Source organism: Plectropomus leopardus, chromosome 11 (assembly GCF_008729295.1).
Source record: "Plectropomus leopardus isolate mb chromosome 11, YSFRI_Pleo_2.0, whole genome shotgun sequence".
NCBI classification, from domain to species: Eukaryota; Metazoa; Chordata; class Actinopteri; order Perciformes; family Serranidae; genus Plectropomus; species Plectropomus leopardus.
In genome coordinates this window covers 33,050,451-33,063,982 of record NC_056473.1, presented here as the reverse complement: position 1 = coordinate 33,063,982, position 13,532 = coordinate 33,050,451, and the positions used below count along the sequence as shown (strand labels likewise).

General features: G+C 37.5%; 1 protein-coding gene across 1 annotated transcript; it reads left to right on the top strand.

The window, feature by feature from the left end:
• The first annotated feature begins 6,501 nt into the window (after positions 1-6,501).
• Positions 6,502-12,762, top strand: dnaaf4 (dynein axonemal assembly factor 4). Its single transcript, XM_042496136.1, has 9 exons — positions 6,502-6,709; positions 8,015-8,162; positions 8,710-8,843; positions 9,009-9,216; positions 9,298-9,443; positions 9,692-9,801; positions 10,362-10,515; positions 11,658-11,763; positions 12,644-12,762. The coding sequence occupies exons 1-9, from the start codon at positions 6,587-6,589 to the stop codon at positions 12,760-12,762; spliced, it is 1,248 nt and encodes a 415-aa protein (XP_042352070.1). The 5' UTR covers positions 6,502-6,586.
• The last annotated feature ends 770 nt before the right edge of the window (positions 12,763-13,532 follow it).

The following is a 13,532-nucleotide window of genomic DNA, read 5'->3' as shown; positions in this document are numbered from 1 at the left end:
ATTTTTAATTATACTTAAATGTCTTGAGTTAAGGATAGTAACGATGTTGTTGTTCCTTCTATTTTCTGTAATGTCAAAGTGATGTATTTCATGCTCCACTCAGTAGTTAGACATTAACAGATATTTTCCATAATCCTACCGTTTTATGAATGCCATTTTATGGTCACAAAGCTGTAAAGTCCAGCCATTATGAACAGAAAGGGGAGAGGAGTTATGAAAGAGGAGATCCGGTTTCTGCAGCTCTTAAATGTATCTCTGAATCAATCCTCTGCCGTTCCTATCAGTGAGAATAATTTTACAAAACATTTCAAAGAAGGCAAAATCTGACATGATGCAGGTGACAATATTACATTTTCAGCCAATTTAAAACAACTTAACTTGATACAGCCTAAAATAGCTACATTAACAACAAAATGAGATGCCACTATAACAGTAAAAAGGTTAATCAGTCACTCTAGTCTTTTGTCATCAAAATCAGTATTCACTTATGCAATATCCTTTATGTGTTTGTTGTTCACACTAGCTCAGAAAACCTGAAGAAATAGCTGTAAGTCTAGATGATGGTTTTCACAGGTTTTTAAAGATATCAATATCTGTCTTGTTACACCTATTTTGTTGTGATAAATATTGAAATAAGTCACAGAAATGACTACATTAACTGTAATTTGTTGTTTTTCTTTAAAAACGAATTAAAACACTCCATGTGATGCAAACAGGCTTACTCAAACTAATAAACTCAAACAGTAAAAGCAACACATTCTCATCCGAATTCGTCACATATTGCAGATGTGCAGTAGACTTTTTCATCCTTATATGACACTCTGCGTCTGCTGCTGACGTCGCAGGGTGCTGCTACTGTAATGTCAACATAAGCACATGATGGGATTGCGCTGCATGTGGTTATATTTAGGCAACAAAAGTTGCCTAATGTTGCAAAATAAGTTTTGCACAAATCTGTAATAGAAACTCGTCTACTGTTGTGTTTTCAGCTTGTTCCGCAGCCACCAATTGGCCAAAAAAACAGATGACAGATTTAAAGACACAAGTATGTATTTTACATTTCTGTGAATGGAGCTGAACAAAACCCAATACACAATAAAATTAATTGGCAAAACAGTAATACATTTGTCAAGGTAACAAAATGGCACTTTACATTCATTTGTTTTAGATCAGGCCAAGCACTATACCGAGCACTTTGGTTCACAAGTATCCAAAACATTCAGACTCCTCTAACATAGTACTAAAAAGTTTTATTTTTGTTTTGGCTGTAGCTTACAGGTTACCATGGCTACAATACAAAGGTTCAAGCAAAGCACAGAACCAAAAGACTCGTAATATTAGACAAAATAAGTCTCTATTCTAGTTCGTGGATTTCTTTGTTCAGGTATAAGCATGATAATATAATCTAATGTGTCCCAGTATAGAAAGTAATGTCACTCTTTTCTGCAGCCTCACAAATGTGTTTTCAATGTTACGTCACCTTACTGTGTGTTATTGCTTTTTCAGACCATAGTTTGAACTGCTTTAGTCTGAAATTAATTCTAATAAACCACTTTATTGTGTTTGTTGAGGAGTGTTTCCAAAGAGTCACATGTTGGACTCCCTGTAGATGTTATCATCATCCCTCTTCACATTACACGTTTGTGAAAAAAAAACACATTTTTTCCCTCCTTCACCTTGACAGTATTGTAAAACACAAAGTCATAGATAGTATATGGCTATGGTAGTGACAGTAGGAACACAGCGGGGTCAGCTGCAGTTCATCGTCCTCTTCAGGACCTTGAGGACAATAAAATACAAGCACTAAAATCTGCATCATGTCCTCAGATGTGAAGAAGTTGTGGTTATGCGAACTGCGCCGTAAAGCGAAGAATGCACAGATATAGCCAGTGTTTAAAGGCTTATCTCACATAACTCAAACTGTCCTCTGAGATAGACTAGCTATTGAAAGACACCCAAGAACAATATGTTCAGTGCACCAGTTTTTTTCCAAGTTGTTGATCAGGAAACATGACATGATGTGGGAGTTTACAATGCAGTCCAATAACTGAGCAAGAATAGATAGGTTTTACAACAAAAAGTCTATAAAATATCAACCTGGGTATTGTAATGCTATCTCTGGCCTCATTTTATCTTAATAATAGTGTGATAAAGTTATCGCTGACTTTGATAGTGAGGTCAAAGTCAGAATGCAGAAGTTAATGGATTGTGTTTGCTTAATTTGTTCGCATGAGGTTTGGAGGTGCAGTATTATGTCATACAGATCCTTTGAATTTGTGATAGAGCATCTTCTGATAACAATTTTAATTACCTTTTGAATGCTGTGTAGGTGGTTAGTTTTAAAAGATAAGGTCTTATTCTGGGAATTTTAGTTAGGAATTATTCTGTATAATAAAGGTCCATTCACCACCCACGTCTAGATCTTTTCTCCCTCAAAGGACAGAGTTTGCTTATGAAAAGACCAAAACTATAAATATAAGTCCATCTTACACCTAACATTAAAGTGATAGTTCAGGATTTTTGAAGTGGAGCTGTGATACTTATGTATAGTCAATGTATTAAACACAGTAGCTGGCAGTCAACGCGCTCCAGGTTTGGAGAGACGGACGGAGCTCACAGCCCACAGGGGTTTGATATCAAAACACATTTTAGCCCCTAAAAAGGCCCACTTAAATAAATCCATATCAGTTTAAGTGGACGCTATATTGAGAGCATTTTTGACGTTTTGTTTCAGTCAGATAGCGCAAAAGCCACTAACAGCTGTTTCTGACCCAAACAGCTGAGCAGGGGTCGATGAGAAATGTAGTGCCAAAGGAAAAGGCTGTGTGACGGCGAAGCAAAGTGGTGAAAATACTCTAAATATAGTGTCCACTTAGACTGATATTGAATTTTTAGGTAGTCCCTTTATTAATTTAATTTGATAATTTGATATCAACTCCCGTGGGGTGCGCGCCCCGTCTGTTTCTGCAAATCGAAAACGCAACTGTCAGCTACTGTACGTAATACTCTGACTATACATAAGTACCTCATACAGCCCCTCTTCAACAATCCCAGACTATCACTTGAAATTACAGCTATGGGAATATCCATAGTTTTGCTGGTAATTGGTGAAACCAAATTACTAGACAAATTGATACCCACCTGAAGAAAAGTCAGGTGATCATTTCAGCGTGTACAGCTGATCCTGGGCATGAATATCTGAGCCAAATTTCATGATAATGCATCTAACAGTTGTTGAGACTCAAAACGTTTTGGTTACCAGTGTAACCCTGGTTCTCTGAAAACTGATTGAGAGATGTGTGCAACACACGTTTGCGCAACAGAATGCAGTGTTGTCTCCTTAATACTACACAAGAAAAGAAAACAATGGGCAGTTTTTATATGAATTGTGTGGTTATAGTGTGGGAATGAGGTCAAGTTGGGAAGTCTGACCTGAGGAGAGAAGCTTCTCTGAAGTCTGGTGGTAGAGCAGTATCACCTGACAGCTGGCAGCAGGGCGGGCGAGCACATCCCACAATGTTTCCATTCAGGATGCTCCTCTGGAAAAGTGAAGGTAAAAGATAAGAGGTACTCAGGAGGTAGAGTGGTCATCCACCAAATGGCAGGACGTTGGTCTACATGTCAAAGCTGAACCGTCAAACTGCTGTCATCAAACTAGTGTGAGTGTTTGTAAATGTTTTTTCTGATGAGCCATCGCGTTCTCATTCCTGTCATCAAATACTGCTTTTACAGTGATTTCGGCGCGAGATTTCAAAGCTAAAAGGCACCTTTCACGGCTGTATGACATGCTGCTAGAGGGTGTCCACTGAGCCATTCAGGGTGTTGTTTTATGCCACCGGATGGCCATGCAGCATGATACACAGATGGGGGGCATCAGGTTGAAATGCCGAGGTAATATGAGCATGAAGGTCCCTATAGGACGGGCAGAAGGAGTGGAAGGGTCTGACACAACCCCAAACTTTCACCCAGGAATCCCATGTTCACTTCCCATTTGAATGTTATGTTTTTTCTACACCCAACCAGCCATGCCTTTGTCCCGTAATCCTAAGCATGTGCTCTTGTTGTTGTCACATCACTGGTCGTCATGTGCTTTACTTGCCTAAACTTGTAGCTTTTGGTGACATCACACTGTCTGTCATGTCATCCCCGCACGTCAACAGCAGACACTGATAGACACCTACAGCGAAATATATAGACGTGGAAGTCCACTGACAAAGTGGCAATATGTGATGATTGGGAACATGTTGGAGGAGCAGCTGAAACCTTGTGTAGTAGCCTTGTGTGAATGTATAAATGTGTGTGTGAATAGGGTTCCTGTAGTGTAAAGGACTTTGAAGGGTCACTAAGAATATACAAATGCATCAATAAGTCGCAAACAACAACATAAAGAATGAGGCTCAGAACAAGATACAAGACAAGGTAAAAACATATAGTGAAATCTCGAGCCTGTCAGAAAAATAGGTTACCATAGGTTTCGATTCCTATACAGTGTTTGCAGATCTATATTTAGAAATGTGACTTCACTGCCAGGAAAAGCACAAGAGCTGTCTGCAGTATAATTATCTCCTCAGACTCTGATGATAAGGTTGGTTTCTTCTGGTAATTCAACCAAACCTACAGAATTACAACACAATAGAGATCAAAATCCATGTGCACCTCCCTCATATACCCCACTGCCTTTTGATCTAATCTGTCAATAAAGATAAAGCTGGACGGAGGGTCTGTGTATGAAGTGCAACTTATTATCTGTGAGTAACATGAGCATAGCTCTGTTGCTGCGTGCCAATTTCCTTTCTTCAAGGCGGCCGTGCAGACATTGATAGCGTGCAGTTGCATAACTGTTTCCACTATGTGTAACAGTGCAACTCTTCACATGGTGCCACTCTGTCAGTGACTTTCTGTGTCCACTTATGATGTTTTAGGTATCCTTCTGCATCAGCTGATTACACTTTTACCAAGATGTCAACAAATTCACTTGGTGGGATGATGCTGCAAGGTCTTTGTGTTTACACAACAGTGAATGGCAACATTGTGACTGTCACCATAAATAAATAATAAGAATTAGTTGAGTTATCATCATAGATCATCAGACCGATTTTTCATGATTAACAGCTCTCACATAAAAACAAACAGCGCATGGACATGTCCAACAGCCTGCTACAGACTGTGGACATGCCCAAAAGTCCACTCCTAGCGCGAGGACATGTCGGACAGTCGGGGTCTGGACCAAAACTTTGTCCTATCCGCACCTTTGGCCAAAATGTAATAAAACCTAAGAATGAGAACAATATTTTTTAATTAACAGTGCTGGGCAGTTCATCGCCAAAAAATCTAAACCCACATTCAGAATGTCTAACCCACATAATCGTTCCCATGTTGGGTATTTCGTTATCTAAAAACTCAGTTAACCCTTTCCCCATAGGGGCTGACATGCATCTGCGGTGGGTTTCATGCTTTTGGGCTCTGTCTCACGCTCTCATGACACCGAGGAAATCTGACGCCAAAACACAGCGAGGGCAGAAGTGTTAAAAATCGTGTAAAAAAGTGAAGGACTTTGACTCTGGAACAGCTGAGTGTTTGACAGCCACAGCATTTCATCATCGAACAGCTGATGGTCCGACAGCAGCGCAGTGAGACAAACGGTTTCTCCTCAAAGCACCAAAGTGTCTGAAACAGACACATTTGCAGAGGTGGAAAGTGACTTCTTTAGTCCTCTACAGACTACTTTGTGTTACTTCCTCATCAATGTTGAAGCATTCATGTTAGCTAGCTAAGCTAGCATTGTTACAATGTTAGTATACTCGCTTGACATGCTCGATAATTTAAAGTTTGCTTGCTTGCTTGCTACAGCTAACAGATACATATACTAAAATATGCAACTACTAAAAGCGAAAGATCGCAACTAGGAACAAAATAACGAAATATATACAATTTTACCTTCCGTTGTTGACACTGCTCCCGTGCTTTCCGCCATTTCTGCTGCCCTGAAACGTCACGCAAACGTCACGACTCGGCAACTCGGGCACTTTCGGGTATCATCGAAATTTCCCGATTTCCCAACTGAAATTACTGTGGAGGGCCGTTTATGTACTCTCAATTCGTGAATACGGTAAATACGATGTTTTATTAGGAACACTAGAAGGCAGCAAAAATCCTTGAAAATGCTTGTTAAAAAAAAGAAGTTTATTTAATTTTTTTTTTAAATATGCCTAAAGAGGAATACTAACTTGACAGAGGTCGTCATGAATTGTGTGTTAAAAGAGTTTAAATTCCCCTTAAACCCTTCACGTCAGGATTTATTGTGTTATATTGTATTAGTGTTGGATACACTCATGTGTATTACAATTTGTGGATTTTTCCGATAAACCTGAAGGCAGCATGTCTCTCTGGTCACCATAGCAACAAGACGCCGTGCGGAAGTAAACGCACAGTTTTCCCCACGTCTCTCTGAAAGTTATTTTTTAGCTCGATTACAGATAATTTAACGCTATAAGTGAACCACATTTTGAGAGACGTTACTTGTGGACAGCTGCTGTCTCAACTACAAACAGGAGGAGGACACGAAGAGACAGCTGTGAAGAAGAAAATGCCGCTGCTGGTGACAGACTACAGCTGGACACAGACAGAGGGGACAGTCTGCATCAGTGTGCCTTTAAAAGGAGCCAAAGCGGGGAAAGTGGACATCCTGTCCACAGATGAATACATCAAGGTGAAGTCAGCTAAAAATAGATTTTACGAGGTTATCAGCAACATCTAACGTTAGCTAGAAATGCACAAATAGCTAAACAACATAAGAATAATAAAAAACAACAATAACAACAAGGCTAGCGTTCAGCTACTCGTTAGCACACATGTTTACATTTTCAGTTTCATTTAATAGCCTGTAATGTAACTAAGTATTCGAGTACTGTACTAGAACACATTTAAGGTACTTGTACTATACTTGGGTATTGTTGTACTTTGTTCTTTTACTCCACTACCCCCAGAGGGAAATATTTAAATTTTTAGCTAACTGCATTTATCTGACAGCTTTAGTTACTAGTTATTTTACAAATTAAGATTTTTTTTAGCATAAAAATATATTAAAATAGTTATTAAAATATGATGTAATGTTATAAATTAACTCTATGAAACCTGAAGTGACAACACTTTCACAATTTTTAAACCTTTGCACCCTGAGCCAGTTGGTTTTATTTTATTCATTTATTTCAAAATTATGCAAAAAAAGGCAATGAGCAACTTGGTAAGAAATTTCCCTTAAATGGCATGAAATAAGTAGATTTAGAAAATTAATTTGAATTTTAATCATCATATTTATATATTTGAAGTTATTTTATAGAAAAAAATATAATTTAACATGCCATTTACCTGTTATTAGTTTTATTTCTTTATCCATTCATTTATTTATTACCCACTTATTTGTTTGTTTGTTTTACTTAGTATTCTTCTAAGTTGCTTATTGCCTCCTTCCCCTTTTTTGGAAAGAAATCAAACCTATATGCCAAGGTTTCAAAGGGTTAATCCACCCAACAGTTTATACAAGTACAGCTGGAACGATCAGTCAGTTAATCAATTGTCCAACTGACACAAAATCATTTGGCAACTACATTGATAACCATAAAATAGGTTTTTAGCTTGTTTGTTTGTTTGTTGTTGTTTTTTTTTAAATAACTTTGGCGGGTGGTTTTGTTTCTTTTTAATTATTTTGAGTTTTGTTGGCTGTTTTTGTTTGTTTGTTAATAATGTTGAGTTTGTGTTTTTGTTTGTTTTTAGATTTTTCTGCATTGGGTACTTTTACTTGATTTACTTATTTTCAAGTAACATTTTCAATGCAAGACTTTTACTTGTACAGAGTCTTTTCACAGATTGGTATTAGTGCTTTTACTTGAGTGAAGTTACTAAATGCTTCCTCCACCACTGCAAATATATACCTTTGTTTAAAGAGATGTTTTTAAAGGGGATTTGGCGTTTCAGTGCACACAGTGTAAAATGTTTCCACTTAAATGCTTCACAGCTGCATTTCCCACCGTATCTGTTTGAAGCCTTCCTGTTTGAACCTGTTGATGATGAGAGGAGCACAGCAAAGGTTGGAAACGGAGTTGCAGTCATCAGTTTGCCAAAAAGGACCAATAAAATGTGGCAGCATCTGATGATAAATACAGGTTAGAGCATCCTTTAATTATTCCACTGAAACATGCATCTCCTGTCTTCTATAGCCAACACGGGCGGCTGTAGTCAGTGGAGCTGTGAGCTTATGCTGCATCATAGAAATAGACTGAGAGTAGAATGGATAGCAGGCGGGTTTCAGTTAACCCCAAAATGAACAAATTGAAATTGTGAATGTAAAACATGTCCAATGGAAAAACTTTTTTTTTTTTTTTTTTTAAAAAAAAAAGCAAAACTTTTTTTAAATGGGAGTTGTTGGGGTTTTGGTACAATAGGAACAACATTTTAAGCAGGATAAATATAATTTCAATTTTAAAGTAACGCACAGACCATATAAATTATGATATTGGACAGCACATAGACAGCAGGCTGTAGATTGGACACCACAAGGTTAGGCTCCGAAATAGTTCACAGCAAGCTCTCAGTTCAAATGGGAACACTGGTGCTAAGGTGGAATCATCCTGAATGTCTGCTTGACTTGATTTAAGGCATCTTGTACCTTCATACAGAATAACTCCATCATTACATGTCAATATGTTTCAGATGATAAAGAGAAAAAGAAGGAGATCAGAGAAAGAGCTCTGCTGAAATACCAACAAAAACTTTCCTCAGAGTCCAAAACCAAAGCAGAGCGAAAGCATGCAGAGAAGAAATATGCACTGGAGACAATGATGAAGGTAACACTCTCAATGTCACTGCTGTCCTCTCATAAATTAATTGATTTTGTGATGTCTTTATTTCAACATGTAAAATGCATGTACATAAATCACATCACCAAGTGTCCAAAATGACCACTAGAAATCTAGAGAGACTCGTATATGGTCTGTTTTATTTGATCTCAGCTTGAAAAAGAGGAAAGAGACAGTATCCAGGGAATGAAGGACAGAGAGCGAGAGAAAACCACCACAGAGTTGGCTGAATGGCAGCTGAGACAGAAAGAAAAAGCAGATGAAGAGCTAAAACTCCAAAGTCAGAGAGTCAAAAACAAACCGAAGGCTCTGACAGAGAAGCAGAACCTCGGATGTTCAGATGGAGAAAAGGTCAAAATTAGTAAGTCATGTCCTGTGTGGTCAAATTTTCCCTGACGCCGGCAAGTTTTGGTTGTGTTAATGAAAGTATTACTGTGTTTAGATCAAAGAGGCGACAGCAAAGCAAAGAGCAAGAGAAAACAAGCGGACCTGCCCGCTCCGAGACTGAGCGGAAACATTCAAGTCACATTTACCCCTCGAGTTTTCCCAACAGCCCTCAGGGAGTCAAGAGTGCCAGAGGAGGAAGAGGTGAGAGCTGCTGATTTTTATTTCATTTTATTTCATTTTGTTTCATTTTTTATTTTATTTTATTTTATTTTATTTTATTTTATTTTATTTTATTTTATTTTATTTTATTTTATTTTATTCTATTTGTTTCAACAGCATACTGCATAACATTTCTCTTATTAATAATTTGTAATATTTTATGAGTCCATCATATGCTTTGTGAGTGAATTAGCACTGAGACTGCACTTTTTTAAATTTCAACCAACCAGTGGCTGAAGAAACAAGCTGAAGCCAGGCGTGCAGTGAGTGCAGACATTGAAGAGCTGAAGGACCTGAAAGAGGAGGAGAGGAACCCCGACTGGTTAAAGGACAAAGGAGAGTAAGTGAAGTCTGCTCCTCAAACTGCCGTAAAACTTCTAATATAAGCCCAGTCCCAATTAAAGGCCTAGTTAACGCGGTGACAAATAAAGACCTGCCTCAAATAGAAGCAGGGTTACCGTGAAGGTCTTTTTTATAGAGGTTCTTAAATCACATACACATAGAAATGTTTACTTTTTTTGTCAAAATGGACTCACTTCACACGTGGTTAACTTGGGATTAGAGAATGTTACGCTATAGTGTAAAAGTGTAACAGCGATTCTCTTTGATTCAATCATTCAGTTCATTTTGCTGAAACTATGAGCACCAAAGAAGATAATATCAGCAAAATAAACTAGAGAGATGAAAAAAATAGGTTTGAACAAACAATGACTGTATTTCCCATCTTTGCTGAGCAACGTTTTTGTGTGAAAGGAAATAAAAGCCCGTCCCGTATATAAGCCCGTTGAGTTCAGTGGTTTAAGTCAGTAACAGCGTGGGATATATACTAAAGTTTTACAGCATCCAGAAGTACTTATTTTTTCTGAACCGTGGAATCACTAAAGTGACTTTTTCTTTCAGCAAATGTTTTGCGACCGGGGACTTCCTGGGTGCAGTGAACGCCTACAGCCTGGCGATCAGGCTCAACAGAAAGATCCCTGCGCTGTATTCAAACAGGGCCGCTTGTCATCTGAAGTTAAAAAACCTTCACAAGGCCGTCGAGGATTCCTCTCAGGTCTGTGCGGTCCCCGTGTTTGTTCGTCCTCCGCTGTGTTCATCTGTCCTCCGCTGCATGTCTCAGACACATTGAATCAAAGCTTTACTGCATATGTAGGTGACTTCGTAAGTTGCAAAAAGGTGATTTGGTTTATAAAAAATAACCAGGTTTAACCCTTTGAAGCTTGGATCAACATCACTTTTTTTTTCTAAAACATAAGGAAGGAAAGCAATGACCAACTTGGCAAGAAATGTCCCACAAATTGCAAGACATTGGTTTAACGTGACAAGAAAATTGCCTTAAAATTTGTTTAAAAAAGGGAGAGAGGATTACTAGAAAAAAATGTCCAGAAAACTGTTTATAATAGTAAAAATATTTTTAGAAAACATATAACAAAATATATAAAATAAATAAATATGGACATTTGCTTGTTTGTTTGTTTTTTTGTATCTTTTTTTCCAAATTTTTTGCTCATTTTGGGGGCATGTCTTTTTAAGTTGCTCTTTGCCCTCTCCCCATGTTGTTAAAAGAAATCACAGCAATTTGCTCAAGTTTCAAAGGTCTAATATCACTTGAATAGTTCCATTAGTTTCACCTTTATTAGCATTTGACACGAGTTTTATTAGTCCAGTCGCCCCAAGAAAATATAGGCATTGTTATTAAATCGTAAACCATGAAAGTCATTACATTTGCACGTCTTGTATTTTTCATTTTGTATCGATATCTTTGAAGTGACGCAGTATATAGGCTGACAACAATACTGGCTGTCTTTTAGCGAGTCCTCACTGTTTCCTGTGGCTTTCAGCTTTTTTTTTTTGTTTTTGTTTTTTACTTAGTCATCGTTGCATTTCCAACAGGTTTTGAACCCCGGTAACCAGGATTTTTAAGCCCAAACATGACCAAGTTTTTTTGTGCCTAAAACTAGACACATTTTAACCTCAGCATTGTTGAAATGTAAAGTTTCAATGTATCTGCTCCAGAAAAACGTGCAAATATCAGTGGTATCTGTGCAGTGGTCGGATGAAACATGCAATAACATCATCATCATATTCTGCCAATTACGTTTGTTGCGTACTCTTCGTCAATCGCTCTGACCGTAAAGCTGCATTAAGCTTGTATGTACAGTGAGAATAAACATCTGCCCACATGTTTCCCTGCAGGCACTTGATCTGTTGACTCCACCAGTTGCTGCTAATGCAGCTGCCAGAGCCAGAGCCCACGTCCGCCGAGGGTCTGCTCTCTGCCAGCTACAGCTCTACGCAGAAGGTCTGAACAGCCACAGTGACTGTTTGAGGTTTTTTACTGTAACTACACACCTTTGAGTTTATTTACTGACTTTTATTATACACTTACAATGATTAAAAACACCTCTGTCATGTGCTTAACCCTTTAAAACCGGGACCAACATCACTTTTGTTTGCGCTGCTCTCCTTTCACAAGTATTTAAACCTTTGAACCAAAGCCAATTGGTGTGGGTTTTTTTTCTAAAACATGGGGAAAAGAAAATGCTCAGATTTAGACAAGAAATTGGTAGATTTAGAAAAACTTTTTTTAAAGCCTAGGGGGGCATTTCTAGAATAAAAAAATGTAAAGAAACATATTTATAATGATCATAATTACTAATTTGAAATTATGTTACTGAATTATTTTCAGTATTGCTTAAAATTTTTCATTTTAAGCATTTTTCTAGGTCATTTCCTTGTGTGTTTCTTTTTCTTTTTTCCCCTTTTTTTGTTGCTATTTTTATTCTCAAAAGGCAATGAGCAACATGGTAGAGCATGATCCGCAAAATGGAAGAAAATTAAAAGCTAATAAACTACATTTATAATTATCATGATTGCATGCTTAAAATTAGGTTGTAGGATTATTTTAATTTAAGCACTTTTTCCAGATCATTTTCTTTATATTTTCTCCTCATAATAATAATAATAATGATAATAATAATAATCCGATAAATTTCTTGTACTTTTTACAAGTGTTGTTGCTCATTGCCTTCTTTCCTGTTTTTGACAATATCAAGCCAGTTGGCTCAGGTTTCAAATGGTTAAAGATATAATAGAGTATCTTGCAGCATGTTTTTTATAGTGATAACTGAATGGCTGACTGGGTGCACGTGTCAGCTGATCTATCTGTGACGTGTTCTCAGGGCTGCAGGACTTCCAGGCTGCTCTGAAGATCGACCCTCATAATGAAGCTCTGCAGGCAGACACACAGAGCATCAGAGACATTATTCAAGGCTCTGCAGCTGACCCCACGACACACTGAAACACCCACAATTTACTCTACATAGTATGCATGGCTGTTTATTGTGTTATTTGTCTTTTACCTAATAGTCAATAAATGACCACAGTCAGTCTGATTCCATCTTTAATTTCTGCTGCAGCCTTTGAGATATAAGGAGGCTTCCAGCTGTGGCCTGCTGACTTACTGAAAGATGGGGAATGTGTGTCAGCTACAGGCCCAAAAAACTAAAACATAATGTGTCTGGTGTGTTTTACTGGCTATAAGGATGCAGAGTGCATGGGAGACAAGCTATCAGTGTGTGTAGAACACCCTCGTGTGGTCAAATGTTGCACCTCCTAAAACAAAACGCAAAAAATTGAAGTTTATATCATTTTGAACTCTGCAATAGAAATGGTCTAAAACTGCCTACATTGGTGTTTTTATTCATTTTGACGTCAATTCTTAGAGTATCAAATGCTTCATATCTATTAAATCTGTACAACTTAAGCTGAAAAGCAATAAAAGTCAATTAACCACAGTGAGTGATAAAGGTATTGAAACTGTGTCTTTAAAAAAAATATCTGTTTTTCATCAGATGTTTTTTTTAAACAGGAAAACACATTGAGCCAAAAATATTTTCAAATGCATAAACAAAATATTTCTTAACACTCAATACGTTATTTGAACTATTAACATTATGAGGTGTTTTTTTTATTATTATTAATGAGTGGAGTGAAGAGGTGTTTGAGTCATCATTCATTACTGTTATTATTATTATTTTTTTTGTTTGTTTTTTCCTGTTACTCTATTAT